The sequence below is a fragment of the Callithrix jacchus genome, chromosome 22, assembly GCF_049354715.1.
Source record: "Callithrix jacchus isolate 240 chromosome 22, calJac240_pri, whole genome shotgun sequence".
Taxonomy (NCBI): Eukaryota; Metazoa; Chordata; class Mammalia; order Primates; family Cebidae; genus Callithrix; species Callithrix jacchus.
Genome location: NC_133523.1, coordinates 29,920,638 through 29,939,120, shown reverse-complemented (window position 1 = coordinate 29,939,120; position 18,483 = coordinate 29,920,638). Strand labels below are relative to the sequence as shown.

General features: G+C 46.8%; 1 protein-coding gene across 3 annotated transcripts in view; it reads right to left on the bottom strand.

Annotated features, from left to right (window-relative positions):
• GPATCH1 (G-patch domain containing 1) overlaps positions 1–17,943 on the bottom strand; it is a 50,004-nt gene extending 32,061 nt beyond the window's left edge. For all 3 annotated transcript variants that reach the window (XM_002761989.5, XM_008987694.4, XM_054250580.2), the window contains exons 1-7: positions 17,860–17,943; positions 9,435–9,569; positions 6,392–6,477; positions 3,713–3,873; positions 2,959–3,056; positions 1,343–1,401; positions 712–951 (exon numbers count right to left, since the gene is read on the bottom strand). In XM_002761989.5, coding sequence (XP_002762035.2) covers positions 712–951; positions 1,343–1,401; positions 2,959–3,056; positions 3,713–3,873; positions 6,392–6,477; positions 9,435–9,569; positions 17,860–17,932 — 852 coding nt within the window. In that variant the 5' untranslated portion in view covers positions 17,933–17,943. The remainder of the gene's footprint in view (positions 1–711; positions 952–1,342; positions 1,402–2,958; positions 3,057–3,712; positions 3,874–6,391; positions 6,478–9,434; positions 9,570–17,859) is intronic.
• Positions 17,944–18,483: the final 540 nt, after the last annotated feature.

Below are 18,483 nucleotides of genomic sequence, written 5' to 3'. Positions count from 1 at the left end.
GAGAATGGACAATCAGTAAAAAGCTCTCTACCTTTCCCAAAGGAAAAAAGCAAGTCTCCAGGGTAAAAATTACCCGGGTTCCTGATGTAGGGCTGGCAACGCTAGGAAATAGCCCAAGAAGTAGTAAAACTTGGAGCTAAACTTGGAGAGGCAGATTGTAATTGGACTATCAGTAAATCAAAGAGATAAGATTAGCCAGGCATGGTAGCAGATGCCGGTAGTCCCAGCTACTCGGAAGCCTTATGCAGGGGGATTCTTTGCGCCCAAGAGTTCAAGGCTGCAGTGAGCTGTGATTGCACGGCACTCCAGCCTGGGCAACAGAGACCCTATCTCTAAAAAAATAAATAAATAAATAAATAACAAGGCCAGACACAGTGGCTCACATCTGTAATCCCAGCATTTTGGGAGCCCAAGTTAGAAGGATCACTTGAGCCCAGGAGTTTGAGACCAACCTGGGCAATATAGCAAGACCCCAACTCTACAAAATATAAAAATTAGTCAGGCATGGTGACATTAACCTGTAATCCCTGCTACTCAGGAGGCCGTGGGAGAATCACTTGAACCCAGGAGTGAGCTGAGATCGTGCTACTGCACTCCAGCCTGGGTGACAGAGCAAGACTGTCTCAAAAAAAAGAAAAGAAAAGAAAAGAAAAAAAGTAGACTAATGTATTAATAACTTCCCCTTCATAAAATAGAAATAAATCATTTTACCTGGCCTGAAATTCCCAATTTTCTTCCTTTATTCAGTCCCATTTCTCCAAGATGGCCAGCTCTCTCAGAACCACCACTGAAAAGATTAAAATGTTCTCCCGAAGTTCCAAACAGTGCCTGGTGGGGATCCAGGCCCTTGTAGGCCAGGCCATGCACATTATCTTTAGGTGTGAAATCTACAGGTGTGACATCTTTGGGTGCAAAGGTCACATTATCAGGCAAGTAGTCATCATCTTCACCCTATTTCCGTTTAAAATGGAATTGAGGTGAGTCACTGCATAGTACAACATAAACCCACAAAATACTAATTGAAAGCACAGTGATTAATGCCACGCACAACAATTAGCAAACTTTCATTGGTGCTGTTACAAATGTTACTAAGTCACTTCCCAGTACGAAGGATGCTAATACCAATTCCATTTTATGAAGCTGAACAGACTCGGTTATCTGTGGTGCTGGCATGTTGCTCGATAGGTATGCTGATATAATGGGGATAGCTTTAGGGTATGAGTATTTCACTGTATAGTTACGGGATTTGGTTTCTAAAACTGTCTCCAAACCTAAAATTTCACAATCATACAGTAACAGGTGCTACTGTACCAAACTGAAGGTCAGTCAGCCCATGCAATACCTCAGATCCTTCTAAGCTTCCAGGGGGTAATGCACAGCCATAGATTTTGACTCCAGGATCTAGAAAAGAGATTTCAAATGCAATAGTCATGAGTGACTACAAATAGAAAACCCAGGCCAGGCATGGTGGATCACACTAGCACTCTGGGAGGCTGAGGTGAGAGGATCGCTTGAGCCCAGGAGTTCAAGACCAGCCTGGGTAACATAGTGAGATCCTGCCTCCACAAAAAAATTAAAAAAAAAAAAAAAATCACTGATTCTCATCAGAGGTACAAGGGTACATTTATAAAAGGTACTACAGCATTACAGTCAGAGGCAGCTCACTGGGAATTGTTTTAGAAACAGGGTCTCGCCCTGTCACTCAGGCTGAAGTACAGTGGCATGATCATAACTCACTGTAGCCTCAACCTTCTGGCCTAAAGCCATCCTCCCACCTCATTCTTTTTTTTTGAGACAGAGTTCCACTCTTGTTGCCCAGGCTGGAGTGCAGTGGCGGATCTTGGCTTACCGCAACCTCTGCCTCCCAGGTTCAAGTGATCCTCCTGCCTCAGCCTCCCGAGTAGCTGGGATTAGAAGCATCCTTTACCACACCTGGCTAATTTTGTATTTTTAGTAGAAACGGGGTGTCTCCATGTTGGTCACGCTGGTCTCAAACTCCTGACCTCAGGTGATCTACTCGCCTTGGCCTCCCAGAGTACTGGGATACAGGTGAGAGCCACCACGCCCAGTCTTCACCTTACTCTCTTGAGTCATAGCTGGAACTACAGCTGCACTGCACTACACCTGGCTAATTTTTGTATATTTGATAGATACAGGGTTTCACCGTGTTGCCCAGGCTGGTCACCTGGGCTCAAGGATCCTCTCACCTCAGCTTCCCAAAGTGCTAGGATTATAGGTGTGAGTCACTGCACCTAGCCAGGAATCATTTTCTACCAGCACCTGCCCTACCTGCAATAATGTGGTCAATGAGTAACCAATCCTGCGCCACAGCGTGAAGAACCCAAAAGGAATGACTACTACCCTCAAAGAATCACTTACAGTCTGGCTGGAGAGACTTAAGGACAAGAAATAAGTAAAAAGTCATAATGTTAAATTGTGACTTTTGGGGAGGGTAGGAAACATGAACTCTCATATGCTGCTGGCAAAAAGCATAAACTAGTACAGCCTTTCTGGAAGCTATCATGCGTTACACATAAAAAGCCTTAGAAGACACACATACCACTGGGCCCAGCTATTTTGTTTATTGGAAGTTGCAGCCATTAAAATGTACACTCTTGGCTAGACACAGTGGCTCACACCTGTAATCCCAGTACTTTGGGAGGATAAGGCAGGTGGACTGCCTGAGCTCGGGTGATGAAGACCAGCCTGGGCAAAATGGCAAAACCCTGTCTCTATAAAAAATACAAAAAATTGGCCTGGCATAGTGGCACGTGCCTATGGTCCCAGCTATTTGGGGGGCTGATGTGGGAAGATCACTTGAGCCTAGGAGGTCGAGGCTGCAGTGCACCCGAATCGCACCACTGCACTCCAGCCTGGGTGATGGAGCAAGACCTCAAAAAAAAAAAAAAAAAAAATACCCTGCAGAAGTGATGCCAGTTAATGAGTTAACATACATACCAGGTTTCTGGCGGCGCGGCCGTCTCTTTACTCGAGGACCAACTCCTTGCCCTTCCTTCCAACCCATTTTTCTTAGCAGTTCAAAACCAATGGATAATCTAGGATAGCAAGGCATTGAAAATGAACTCTTCAAAATAATGCTAACAAAGAGAATGAAATAAGCAGTTTCTGAGTTCCTCCTCCATTCCTAGACCTGCCTTGCCTGGGCCCTTGCCCTCACCCACGTTACAACTGGTGTGACCCTGCCATTCCAGCCACAGCGGGCTGCACTGGGGTACATGCCTAAACTGGAGAAGTCAATCAGATGTCTTCTCTCCTGGGCCTTTAGGATGGGCCCACAGAGACATTAGATAGTCCTTACCAGGCACGTGGCCTGGGAATCCATGAAGGTCTAAGGCTGCCATATTGGGCTACAAGCCCAGGAGCACAACAAGGAGATATACAGAAAGAGAGGGTAGAATGAGGCAGACAAGAGCAAGGCTACAAGGCCGGGGGTGGGGGTGGTGGGAGAAGTCACTGCAATTCCTAACAGCGCTCCAGCCTCCATAAACCCCAGCAGCACAGCTAGCGGCTGGAGTTCTTGATCTCTTGTACAATGACAGTGCAAGACCCTTTTGGCAAAACCCCTTTTTCACTTAGACTTTGAACCTAAGAAGGTTTGTCTTACTTGCAATTGAACTATCCCTAAGCAAGAGAATCGTATACATGCAAAACACCTGTGCTAAGATCACAACAGTCAGGAGGAAACGCTCACTTTGCTGGTGTTATGAGGTCATCAAGAAGGGTGGCTCCAGGAATAGGGGCCGTGGCAGCGGCCAACTGCCTGGCCTTTTCTCGTATTCTGTCTTTGGTTTTGGAGGCAAAATCGTCTGTGGTGACAATCGCTTTAGGTGCTATCCCAAATTCACTAAGATCCTTCAAAAAAAATTCAAACAGAATTATATTATTTGGAAAGTGATTAAACACAATACATCACATAGCTTTATTTCTGTTTTTAAAAAAAGTTAAAACTACTAAATTTAAGTCAGGATCAGCAGAAAGACAGATATATGCACTGACTTTTTTTTTTTTAGGCAGAGTTTCACTCTTGTTGCCCAGGCTGGAGTGCAATGGTGCCATCTCAGCTCACCACAACCTTCGCCTCCCAGGTTCAAATGATTCTCCGGCCTCAGCCTCCCAAGTAGCTGGAATTATAGGTATGTGCCACCATGCCCAGCTAATTTTACATTTTTAGTAGAGACTGGGTTTTTCCATGTTGGTCAGGCTGGTCTTGAACTCCCAACCTCAGGTGATCCACCTGCCAGCCTCAGCATCCCAAAGTACTGTGATTATAGGCGTGAGCCACTGCACCTGGCTATTTTTTTTTTTTTTTAACACAGTTTTGTTCTTGTTGCCCAGGCTGGACTGCAATGGAGCAATCTGAGTTCACTGCAACCTCCACCTCCAAGGTTCAAGCAATTCTCCTGCCTCAGCCTCCCAAGTAGCTGGGATTACAGGCATGCACCACCACACCTGGCTAATTTTTTGTGTTTTTAGTAGAGACAGGGTTTCACTATGTTGGTCAGGCTGGTCTCAAACTCCTGACCTCAGGTGATCCACCTGCCTCAGGCCCCCAAAGTGCTGGGATTACAGGCATGAGCCACCAATCCTGGCTTCACACTGACTTTAGAACCTTATCCTCACACAAGGTAAAGCCTGTGGCCAAGGGCAGGAAATGACAGTCGCTGCTCATCAGGGCCACCCCGAGCATGACCAAGCTGGAAAGACAAGAAGTAAGGGCCATGTTCTTCTCGACATCTCAAAGGTCAGCATGAAGGGGACAAAGCTTGGTGTCCCAGCCAGCGAGCATTTGCAAGTGTACGTGTGCCAGGCTTGGAGTCAGGAGCTTTTGCCTTTACTGGGGCAGATGTTGCTGACTGCCTGTCCAGCCATTGTCACGCTTCCTCTTTCCTTGCAAAGCCCTGACGTCGAGGCACCTGCCTTCCTCTGCACTGCCATGCACTGCAGGAGTGGTACTCCTAGTGTTGGGGAGCCAGGGTTCGGAAGTTGGGCTTTGTGTCTTAGGTAAGACAGTCATTTTCATCCCATTTTCCTTGCCAGGGACTGTGTTAGGAATGGGCACATACAACAATTTGTGCAAGCAGATACAGAGAAAATTCTCCTGAGATGTTTAATCGGAAATTTAAAAAAAAAGAGAAAATTCATGGTAGGGCTTATATGAAAAGCTTATTTGCTCTTAAGAAAAGAGACTGCCAGGCATGGTGGCTCACACCAGTAATCCCAGTAATTTGGGAGACCAGGTGGGTGGATCACCTGAGGTCAGGAGTCTGAGACCAGCCTGGCCAACATGGTGAAACCCCGTCTCTACTAAAAATACAAAACTTAGCCGGGCATGGTGGTGCATGCCTGTAATCCCTGCTACTCGGGAGGCTGAGGTAGGAGAATCGCTTAAACCCGGGAGACAGAGGTTGCAGTAAGCCAAGACAGCGCCACTGAACTCCAGCCTGGGTGACAGACTGAGACTGTCTTAAAAAAAAAAAAAACAAAAACAAAAAAACAGAAAACAGACCAAGAGGAAAGTTCTCCTCCTGGGCAACATCAGCCTGGATGTTCTACCTGGAACTACTACAGCCCTCTTGGAATCATGACGAGAGGTAGTAAACGGACAAGCCGCCAGCAGGAGACTGAGAAGAGATCGCCTGGGGCCTCAGCAGCATCTAAACTTTTTACTACATGAGACATGTTTCCTTCTAGATGATGCTACTCAAAAAAGGAAGGAAACTTCCTTTTCTCTTACCAGCAGCCTAAAGTATGCTGACATAAGTGTTTTATTTAATCTTTTTTTTTCCTTCAGCTTTGAAGTTCCAGGGTACATGTGCAGGACGTGCAGGTTTGTTACATAGGGAAACGCGTGCCATGGTGGTTTGCTGCACAGATCAACCCGTCACCTTGGTAGGTATTAAGCCCAGCATGCATTAGCTATTCTTTCTGAATAGCGCTCCTCTCCCTCCCTATCTAATCGTCATCATGGGTGAATCCACAACCAGGTTTTAAGATAGCAGAAGTTTAATGTTAGTGCAATCGCTCATGGTTCCTTATGCTGCAATATGCCTGGAAGTTACTGTGGAAAGCTGCAGACCCAGCACCATGGATACTGAGCTTCTGGGGCAATGGAGGTTTTTCAAGTAAATTGCCTGTGTATGACTTTCTCTTTCCACTCTTGATTTTAGAAACTGGCCCCAGCATAAAATGCTCCTCCAATGAACAAGACTCCTCTGATGTATAGGACACTGTACATCAAATACCTAAAAGATAAAGCCTTATAAACAAAGAGGAAATCGTACATTGGACCTTCTGGGGAGAGAGAAGGCACTTACAGCAACCAACTATACATGTCCCACCAGCTAACTGGCATTTAAAGTTTTACACCCACCTCTTCATCCATGAAATCTTCAGGTCCAAGAACAGATTTGTCTGCTCTGTTCTGTCGTGAAGACACGAAGGTAGAGGGTGTCCATCCTGAAAGAAAAGAGTTTAGAACTTTACAATCTTAGAAGGAATCTTGGCAATACTCAGGGTACCATGTCCAAGGACTCAACCTGGCTGGTCCAAGGGCAATGGCTGTGCCAGACTCCCAGTTCTATCAGACACTGGAGTCCTATAACTAACGCCCTTTTTCCCTGACCATGGTTACCGAGCATGTGCCATGTCTACAAAGAGAGAATGTTCTCGAGGTTACATATGTCTGTAACCTCTGCACATAAAGTTGTTTAGTTTTCTCTAAGAGTGATACACCTTCCTGATTCTCTTCAAGGGTCTTGTGAGCTGAGACATCTGGGAAGGTCTACTCTCAGTAGGCGCACCACTGCACTAAAGCCTGGGTGACAGAGTGAGACCCTGTCTCGAAAAATAAATAAATTAATTAAATAAAATGGAAAGGCAGGATGCAGTGGCTCACGCCTGTAATCCTAGCACTTTCGGAGGCTAAGGCAGGTGGATCACCTGAGATCAGGAGTTCCAGACAACCCTGGACAACATGGTGAAACCCCTCTACTAAAAATACAAAAATTAGCCAGGCATGATGGTGGGCGCCTGTAATCCCAGCTACTCAGGAGGCTGAGGCAGGAGAATTGCTTGAACCCAGGAGGCAGAGGTTGCAGTGAGGCACCTGGGAGATAGAAAGAGACTCTGTCTCTAAAAATAAATGTATATAAAAACATGTTGGGGCCAGGTGCCGTGGCTCACACCTGTAATCCCAGCACTTTGGGAGGCCGAGGTGGGCAGATCACAAGATCAGGAGTTTAAGACCAGCCTGGCTAATATGGTGAAACCCCATCTCTATTAAAAATGCAAAAATTAGCCAGGCACAGTGACACGTGCCTGTAGTTCCAGCTACTTGGGAGGCTGAGGCTGGAGGATCTCTTGAGTCCAGGAGTTCTGGGCTGTACTGCGCTATGCCGATAGGGTGTCTGCACTAAGTTCAGCATCAATATGGTGACCTCCGAGGAGCGGGGGACCACCAGGTTGCCTAAGGAGGGGTGAACCTGCCCAGGTCAGAAATGGAGCAGGTCAAAACTCCTGTGCTGATCAGCAGTGGGATCGCGCCTGTGAATAGCCACTGCACTCCAGCCTGGGCAACATAGTGGACCCCATCTCTTTTAAAAATAAAAAATATATATAAAAAAAATACAAAAATTAGCAGGGCATGGTGGCGGGCACCTGTATTCCCAGCTACTTGGGAAGCTGAGGCAGGAGAATTGCCTGAACCCAGGAGGCGGAAGTTGCAGTGAGCCAAGATCGTGCCATTGCATTCCAGCCTGGGCAACAAGAGCAAAACTGTCTCAAAAAAGAAAGTACATAACATAAAAGATTTAACTGATTCTTTTCCCCAGGTAGAGAGTACCAAAGAGCCAGTCTTGCTGTGGTCCTCAGTGTCTGAGTATCTGGAGAGGGCACCTGGTGACTCTTCCTCAGCACTAACACCGTGCTGGCTCCTTAACCTCTCTGACACTTGGTGGCCTCATCTGCAAGATCCCTGTGACACTTGCCCTCCTCACTCACTGAGTCACGAGAGACAGTCAATGATTAACTGAAAGATTCTGTGTAAGAATACTTTGTGAATGACAACACACAATAAGAACGGAAGTCATTATCATCATTTAATCATCTGATTAGAAGGTATGTATTTTTTACAAAGTAGAAGAAAACTCTTTGACCATCAGGTTGCAATCAATGAACAAGACACAGGTTGACTCTGGAAACATCCAAATATCCAAAGAACACAAAAGACTACAGTGCATGTGTTAAAATGTTCAGAGAAGGCTGAGCATGGTGGCTCACACCTGTAATCCAGCATTTTGGGAGACCAAGATGGGCGGATCACTTGAGGCCAGGAATTTGAGACCAGCCTGGCCAACGTGGTGAAACCCCATCTCTACTAAAAACGCAAAACTTAGCCAGCCATGGTGGCGGGTGCCTGTGATCCCAGCTACTCAGGAGACTGAGGCAGGAGAATTGCTTGAACCCGGGAGGCAGAAGTTGCAGTGAGCCAAGATCACACCACTGCACTCCAGCCTGAGTGACAGAGTGAGACTATGTCTTGAAAAATAAAAATCAAAAAATCAATTCATTAAAAGAAAAGTTTGGAAAATGTTTTTTTTTTTTAATTTAATTTTATTTTTTTGGAAAATGTTTTTTAAAAAGCAAGGGTGGCCAGGTGTGGTGGCTCACACCTGTAACCCATCATTTTTGGAGGCCAAGGCAGGCAGATCATTCAAGGTCAGGAGTTCAAGACCAGCCTGGCCAACATGGTGAAACTCACTGCGTCATGAGAGATAGTCAATGATTAACTGAAAGACTTCTGTGTAAGAGTACTTTGTGAATGACAAGACAGAATAAAAATGGAAGTCATTATCATCATTTAATCATCTGATTAGAGGGTATGTATTTTTTAAGCCAGGCGTAGTGGCTCACACCTGTAATTTTAGCACTTTGATAGGCCGAGGCGGGTGGATCACGAGGTCAGGAGTTCAAGACCAGACTGGCCAACATAGTGAAACCTGGTCTCTACTAAAAATAGAAAAATTAGCCAGGCATGGTGGCATGCACCTGTACTCAGGAGGCTGAGGCAGGAGAATTGCTTGAACCTTGGAGGCAGAGATTGCAGTGAGCCAAGACAGTGCCACTGCACTCCAGCCTGGGAAACAGAGTGAGTCTCCATCTCAAAAAAAAAGGAGATATGTATTTTTTTAAATATGTGGCACACTCCTGTAAACCCAGCTAATTGGGAAGATGAGGCAGGAGAAACGCTTAACCCGGAGTCGGAGGATGCAGTGAGCCGAGATCACACCACGGCACTCCAGCCTGGGTGACAAAGCCAGACTCCATCTCAAAAGAAAAAAACCCAGGGTGAGGTAGAATCAACATTTCAATCATTTGCTTTAATGATATAATAGCCCTAAGTAGGAAAATCATACCTTCCTTTGAGCCAACAGTATTAAAGTATCCGGCAGAGAAGCCTCCACTAAAGGCCCCATGGAATCGTTTATACCTTCCTTTTTCATCTCTGACAGTCTGATCCTGAAGAGGAATTGGTTTCTTTGGTCTTTCACCTAAAAAAAAGTTTTTTAAATGAAAAAGAGGGTAGGAAATGGTGGGTTCGAATTTAGGGAAAATGTTACTTTTTAAACAATAAATTGTTTACTTCCTATAACTTCAAATACAACCATTTAAATTAAATTGTTATTCCTAGACTTTACTACTTTATATAGCCTAGAAAATAATATATTTTATAAGCTTATGTTAGAACTATGGCCTGCTTTTCCTACTAAATTCCATTATAAAACCTGATCAACACAGTGAAACCCTGTCTCTACTAAAAAATACAAAAATTAGCCAGGCATGGTGGCGGACACCTATAATCCCAGCTACTCAGGAGGCTGAGGGAGGAGAATCGCTTGAACCCAGGAGGTGGAAGTTGCGGTGAGCCAAGATTGTGCCACTGTACTCCAGCCTGGGAGACAGAGCAAGACTATCTCTTTTTTCTTTTCTTTTTGTTAAGAGACAGAGTCTCACTATGTTGCCCAGGCTGGAATGCAGTGGCTATTCACAGGCACAATCCCACTACTGATCAGCAGGAGTTTTGACCTGCTCCGTTTCCGACCCGGGCCATTCGCCCCTCCTTAGGCAACCTGGTGGTCCCCACCCCCCACCCCACACCCCGACTCCAGGGAGGTCACCATATTGATGTCGAACTTAGCGCGGATGCTCGATAGGCATAGCGCACTACAGCCCAGAACTCCGGGGCTCAAGCGATCCTCCCACCTCAGCCTCCCGAGTAGCTGGGACTACAGGCATGTGCCACCACGCCCAGCGACTCTGTCTCAGAAAAACAAAAAAACTAATTATATTGTCAGGAGAATTCAGACAGACGAAATTGAAATCTCTGGCTTCAAATGAAGGGTGCAAGAAGCTGGGGTGGCAGGTGGCAAGGGGAGAAACACTTCCATACTTCTTCTAGAATTTCACACCATCCCTGAATCTGGAATGTTTCCTTTGGTATTGCCCATTTTCCCCAACTCCTGAGAGTTTCCTTAATTTCTGTGTATCTCCTGATTCCAGTGTTCTTTAAACCTTATTCCTTTTCCTACTTTGTTGAAAGGGCTGCATTGTGACACCACACAAGTGAGAGAATTTAATCTAACACATTTCAGGCCTAGCCCTAACAATTCCGTAGGTTTAAAGTGCCAGGTACTATGGCACGAGCTACTGCCTCATTTTATCAACTGCAATTCAAAATCCTAAATTTATTTAAAAATTTTTAAAAATAAAAAAAATCAAGTTATTTTTGGCCGGGCACAGGGGCTCATCCCTGTAATCCCAGCACTTCGGGAGGCCAAGGCAGGTGGATCACCTGAGGTCAGGGGTTTGAGACCAGCCTGGCCAATATAGCAAAACCCTGTCTCTACTAAAAATATAAAAATTTGCCAGGTGTGGTGGGACACACCTGTAGTCCCAGCTACTCGGGAGGCTAAGGGAGGAGAATTACTTGAACCCAGGAGGCAGAGGTTGCAGTGAGCCAGTCACACCACTGCACTCCAGCCTGGGTGACAGAGCAAGACTCTGTCTCAAAAAAAAAATCAAGTTATTTTCAAAGGTTCAGAACAAAAAGCAGGTTATACAGCGGCTAAGGGTATGAGTTAAGGGTGGAGAGTCACAGTGCTCTGGAGTTTCAAGCCAACTCTGTATACTGGCACTGGACTTTGGTCAGCTTTGCCTCTCTGTGCCTCAATTTCCCTATCTTTAAAACCGACATGACACTAATGGTAACAGCCATTTCATAGAGTTGTTATGCAAATTAAATGCCTATAAGTACTTAGCAAGAAGAGGAAGACACAAGACATTATTTATTTATTTATTTATTTATGAGATGAAGGCGGTGTCTCACGCCTTTAATCCCAGCACTATGGGAGGCCAAGGCAGGCGGATCACTTGAGGTCAGGAGTTTGAAACCAGCCTGGCCAACATACTGAAACCTCACCTCTACTAAAAATACAAAACAGGCAGACACGGCGGCTCACACATATAATGCCAGCACTTTGGGAGGCCAAGGCAGACGGATCACAAGGTCAGGAGTTCAAGACCAGCCTGGCCAATATGGTGAAACCTCGTCTCTACTAAAAATACAAAAAGTAGTAGGGCATGGTGGTGCACATCTGTAGTCCCAACTACTCGGGAGGCTGAGGTGGGAGAATCACCTGAACCCAGAAGGTGGAGGTTGCAGTGGGCTGAGATCGCACTCAGAACAACGCTCTGTCTCAAAAAAAAAAAAAAAAAAAAAACGGCCAGGCACGGTGGCTCATGCCTGTAATCCCAGCACTTTGGGAGGCCAAGGCAGGTGGATCACAAGGTCAGGAGTTTGAGACCAGTCTGGCCAACGTAGGGAAACTCCGTCTCTACTGAAAATACAAAAATTAGCTGGGCATGTTGGCACAAGCCTGTAATTCTAACTACTCAGAAGGCTGAGGCAGGAGAACTGCTTGAACCCGGAAGGTGGAGGTTGCAGTGAGCCAAGATTGTACCACTGCACTCCAACCTGGGTGACAGAGCAAGACTCCATCTCAAAAAAAAAGAGATGTAGTCTCACTCAGTTACCCAGACTGGAGTGAAATGACATGATTCTCAGTTCACTGCAACGTCCACCTCCCGGGCTCAAGTGATTCTCCTGCCTGAGCCTCCCAAGTAGCTAGGATTACAGGTGTAAGCCACCACATCTGGCCAAGAGCCCAGATTTAAAGACCAAGAGGTCTGAGTTCAAATCCCCTTCTAAATTAGCTAGGCATAGTGGCAGGCTCCTGTCATCCCAGCTACTGGGGAGGCTGAGGCAGAAGAATCGCTTGAATCCAGCAGGAGGAAGTTGCAGTGAGCTGAGATCATGCCACTGCACTCTAGTCTGGGTAACAGAGTTGAGATTGTCTCAAAAAAAAAAAAAAAAAGATTTGTCATCTTGAACAAGTTACTTCTTTGCTCTAACCTTTAGCTTCCACAACTGTAAAATCAGGGTAATAAAGAAGCCTTTCTTTGTAGGGTGGTAACGAGAATTAAATATCATATGTAAGCGGCCGAGCACAGTCCCTGGCCATGGGGAATATCAGTTAATATCAGCTTCAATGTCTTTTCCCTCTAAAGGACGAAGTTACAATGTGGGTCCCATAACCCAAATTTTCACCGTTTCTTGGAAATGCAGTGCACACATTCCATTACTATATGTGCACTTGGCATGATTCTTGGCTACAGCAGAGCTTCTCAACCTCAGCATATTTTGTGCTGGAGAAGTCTTTGTTTCAGGGAATGGTCTGTGTACTGCAGGCCGTTCAGCAGCATCCTGGGCCTGTAGTAGCAGCTTACAAGCATGACAACCAAAAAGGTCTCCAGGCATTGCCAACTGTCCCACTAGGCTAAGGTAAGAGGGAGCAGGTGCTGCCAGCGCTTCGTGCTATTCTTTTTTTGGAAACGGAGTCTTGCTCTGTCACCCAGGCTGGAGTGCAGTGGCACAATCTTGGCTCAACGGAGGAGTCTTGCTCTGTCACCCAGGCTGGAGTGCAGCAGCACAATCTTGGCTCAACCTCCGTCTCTGGGTTCAATCAATTCTCCTGCCTCAGCCTCCTGAGTAGCTAGGATTACAGGCGCACACCATCACGCCTGGCTAATTTTTTGTATTTTAGTAGAGATGGGGTTTCACCAAGCACCCGGCTGCTTGGTGCTATTCTGAAGTGCTTCTGATCTGGAAAGGGAGGCAAAATCTGCAGACAACCAAGTGGAACCTGTGGAGGCAGATGATGAGGGCCAAGCAATGTGGCCAACTAGCTCCCACAGGGCTCCTAAGGAGAAGGCGCCACCTCTAACCAGTGACGGAAAGCTCCAGAGAGGAGGTGGGTGGCATTTTAGCCAGGCCATGTACTAATTAAGGTTACTAATGCCAACTAATTCCTTCCTTTAGTACATATTATCTCATTTATCATACTCTGATAAGGATACTGATTAAGTAACTTCCCTGAGACTCACAGCTAATAAGCACAAAGGTGAAACCAGATCTCAACTCTGTCTCCAAGCCAGAGATACCTCCTGTACTGTTCCTCCCTCACATATCCCTGACCAAAAGTTCAACAAGCCCCTGGTGGGCTAATGGTTAGATTTTTTTTTTTAAGGGTGAGGGGGCCAGGTGTGGTGGCTCACACCTGTAATCCCAGCACTTTGAGAGGCCAAGGTAGGAGTGATTTGAGTAATTAGTAGCAGTGGTTTGAGACCAGCCTGGACAACACAGTGACACAATTTTTAAAATTAACTGGGCATGGTGGTATGAGCCTGTAGTCCTGGTTACTGGGGGCTAGGGGATGCTGAGCCCAGGAGGCCAAGACGGCAGTGAGCCATAATCATGCCACTGTACTCCAGCCTGGGAGATAAAGCAAGACTCTGTCTCAAAAAAAAAGTGTACCAAGGGCATCGCCATGCAAGCAGCCCTTCTAGACCTCAGTGTAGAAAACTGAGCACAACTCTCCCCTTTCTCAAGACACTCAGAGCCCAGCAAAGAAGACCTGCACGCACTGGAGTGCTTCTGACAATAACAAGGTCTGCAACATTAGCCACCATTAGGAATGAGCAGAATTTTGATAGCTGCACACAGGCACACAAAAGAGGCACTGACTCCCATCAGGAAACAGGAGGGATAAAAGGACAAGGTCAGGTGTATCGAGAAAGTGGTCCAGGGAGTGAGCGGAAGATGGAACCAGAAAGGCTGACAGGCCGGGCGTGGTGGCTCACACCTGTAATCCCAGCACTTTGGGAGGCTGAGGGAGGAGGATCATCTGACGTCAGGAGTTTGACACCAGACTGGCCAACAGGGTAAAACCCCGTCTCTACTAAAAAAATACAAAAATTAGTTGGGTGTGGTGGCATATGCCTGTAGTCCCAGCTACTTGGGAGGCTGAGGCAGGAGAATCGCTTGAACCCGGGAGGCGGAGGTTGAAGTGAGCCGAGATTGTGCCACTGCACTGCAGCCTGGGTAACAAGAGTTAAACTCCATCTCAGAAAAAAGAAAGAAAGGCGGACAGTGCAGGGGGCTTTGAACATGGTGTTGCAAGGTTTATGGTATGTCCTCGAGGGCAAAAGAAGCCACAGGTGGTTTTAAATGTGAGAGTCACAGCATCAAGGAGGAGGAAATTGGCCCTAAAATTAAGCTGGGTATAGAATGGGCTGTAGATAAGAATCTAGAACCAAGTGGAAGTGTCTAAGAAAAGAATAGGTAAGTATCTGGCCCCTTCCTTCCAGATTAGAAGGTCTGTGTGTCTTATAGTTCAGCCAATGTCACTAGGCTCCCTGGCTAACTCTTAATAAATCTTTCTGTCAGGGCTGGCAACTTTAATCAAAATAGAGTTCTCCTCCACCAATGCCTATCTAACCTGTCGCTAACACTTCAAAGCAAATTAAAAATAATTATTAGTCTAGTGTGTTATATTGTAAAATATAGACAGAGTACATTTAAACTTCAAAGTGCTTAGAAATCTAGCTGGGCACAGTGGTTCATGCCTATAATCCCAGCACTTTGGGAGGTGGAGGTGGGCAGATCACCTGAGGTCAGGAGTTTGAGTCTAGCCTGGACAACATGGTGAAACCTGTGTCTACTAAAAATACAAAACTTAGCCAGGTGTGGTGACAGGCATCTATAATCCCAGCTACTTGGGAGGCTGAGGCTGGAGAATCCCCTGAACCTGAGAGGCAGAGGCTATAGTGAGCTGAGATTGTGCCACTGCACTCCAACCTGGGTAACAAGAGTGAAACTGTCTCAAAAAAAGTGCTTAGAAAACAATGAATCAATCCTCAAAAACCTGTATTACTGAGAAGTTAAAGGATGTTTTTAGTCCAGAAAAACAAAACATACAAATCCAATGTCCCTTCCTTCTCCTTCAAACGCAAGGTTGGGGGCCAGGCACAGTGCCTCATACCTGTAATTCCAGCACTTTGGGATGGATCACTTGAGCTCAGGAGTTCAAGACTAGCCTAGCCAACATGGTAAAACCCCATCTCTACTAAAAATACAAAACTTAGCCAGGCATAGTGGCATGTGACTATAATCCCAGCTACTTGGGAAGCTGAGGCAAGAGAATCGCTTGAACCTGGAAGGCACAAGTTGCAGTGAGCCAAGATCACACCACTGCCCTCCAGCCTGGGCAACAGAGTGAGACTCCATCTGGAGTGGGGGTGGGGAAGGGCCCCCACTCCAGATGGTTGGGGCTGGGCATGGAGAGTCACGTCTCTAATTCCAACACTTTGAGAAACTAATCTGGGAAGACCACTTGAGGCCAGGAGTTCAACACCAGCCTAAGCAACAAAGAAGGACCCTGTCTCTATTTTTTAAATAAAAAATGCTGGGCACTGTGGCTCAGGCATGTAATCCAGCACTTTGGGAGACTGAGCATTGCCTGAGGTCAGGAGTTTGAAACCAGCCTGGTCAACACAGCAAGACCCTGTCTCTACAAAAAAAGAACTTGGGATAGTGAGTTAAAACAGAGATGTCTTAAGGAAATGCAACAGCTGACTTCAAACCTATAAAATGCATTCCAAAGACTAGCCTTTCTCAGACTTTTGTTTCTTCTTTTTTTTTTTTTAATTTTTGTAACAGACAGAGTCTCACGACATTGCCCAGGCTAGTCTCAAACTCCTGACCTCAAGCGATCCTCTCACCTCAGCCTCTCAAAGGCTGGGATTACAGGTGTGAACCACTGTGCCTGGCCCATTTCTCAACTTTGTAAGCAGAGGGTAGAAGTAGGGCCAGTATCCAGCAGAAGTTTCTTTCAAAACTGTCTGTAGGAAATAAAAGGGGCATAAGTGAAGATATCTCAGAAGAACAATCAACCTTTCTCAAGGGTGAGAAAAGAGAGAGGACCCCCACCAACAGGAGGTCTACAAATAAATTGTGGCCCAATGATTCCACCATTCTTTCTCTGCCTTCCCCACAGATCTAGCACAGCCAACAGCCCTTACTGAACACTTCGTACATAATTTGCTGAACAAGTCAAGTCATTGAGTGGAACAGACCTGAAACACAGGAGAGAACCTTGATTCATCTTGCCCCTCACCCCCACATTCCACCAGCAAGTACGATCAGCTCTGCTTTCAAAATATATCTCAAGTGTGGTCAACTCTGCTTTCAAAATATATCTCCACCCAAACCACTACACATCACCACCACTGCTAACTGTCCCGTCCACGCCAACATCGTCTTCTAATCTCCTTTTTTTTTTTTTGTAGACAGAGTCTCGCTCTGTCACCCAGGCTGGAGTCTAACAGCCTGATCTGAGCTCACTGCAACCTCCACCTTCTCGATTCAAGCAATTCTCCTGCCTCAGCCTCCTGAGTAGCTGGGATTATGGACACCCACCACTGTGCCTGGCTAATTATTGTATTTTTAGTAGAGATGGGGTTTCATCATGTTGGTCAAGCTGATCTCGAACTCCTGACCTTGTGATCCGCCCACCTTGGCCTCCCAAAAGTGCTGGTTTTACAGGCGTGAGGCACTGTGCCGAGCCTCCTGACCTTTTTGCTAATCTCCCTGCTTCATCCTTACCCTTCCTCAACCAGTATATTCTCAACATCAAAGATAGAACAATGCTAAAAATTGGCCAAACACAGTGGCTCACTGTGCCTGTAATCCTAGCACTTTGGGAGGCAGAGGTGAGGGGATCACTTGAGGTCAGGAGTTCAAGACCAGCTTGGGAAACAGAGCAACCCTGTCTCTAAAAATTATATATATATATATATCCCTCCCTGTGTTACTTTCCATGCCTCTCCTGCACTTAGTACAAGATTCAAACTCTGTACCCTACCAAGTAAGATCCAGCCCCTGGCCAGCCCCTCTGACATCCTCTTCTACTGTCTCCCATGCTGCCATCTGCTGCAACCACACCAGTGCTGCCTGTCCTTCAATTTCCTAAACTGGCTCCCACTTCAGGGCCTTTGCACTTTATGTTCCTTCTGCCTGAAATGCTTTCCCTCTAGATTTGCCTGTGATTGTTTTCTTCCTCGGTTTCAAGTCTGAGCTCAAACGTCCTCTCCCAGGGAAGAAACTCCCTGAGCATCCCTCGCTCTCACGCTAGCCATTACGTCATTTTCTTGTTTCTATCCCGCCGCCCCCTGGTTTGGCCACGCTTGTGTCTCCCATCCCTGTAAGTCTCTCTCTGTCGCTCCAAGATGAGCACCCCGAGAGCGCGGCAAAAACCTCCCTCGTCGCCGCGTTCCCAACGCTGAGAACGATCTAACAACCAGCACCGACTTGTGCTTTTGTGGCCCGAATCCTGGGCGCCTGGCCTGTTTTCCACAGGCTCCGCTGTCCCATGCGGCCCGCACCTTCTTCCAGAGGCTCCAGCCCAGTCCCATAGCTGACCAGATCCTCGTCGCTGTCACTGTCCAGCGCCGCCATCCTGCTCTTCCGGGCCCCGCCCCCTCGCTACGGCGGCCTCGGCGGGCCAAACACCTTTGCTCTTTCTCCTCCGCGAACCCTGGTGATTCTAGAAGGCTGAGTCCGCGGGCAGGGGAAGGTGTCCTCGCCGACGGAGCCTGCACCCCCGGATTCTCGGGTCCGTCCTATGGGAGGCCGACCCAGGCAGGAGTTGCCGCGCAGGATTTGGCAGCCACGACATCCCATCCTAGCCTCGCGATGTGCGGGTGAGGAGGAGACTCCTGGCATAAGCTGGAAGCCACCCAACTGTTCCCTGCTAGGCGACACCGATGCCTGCCCAACCCCTAACCCCCGTCCCTCGCACCTGCCCTGGCAGCAGTCACTGCCAGCCCTGTCCACTCCCACTGCTCACCCAGCCACCGCCAGGGAAATGGCTGAGCTCCCAGATTTCCTGCTTGCCCCACTGGGGCTTCACTTAATAAAAATAATATTTTTTAATAATAATTATTATTATTTTATTTTAGGTTCAGGGGTACATGTGCAGGTTTGTTATATAGGTAAATTGTATGTCT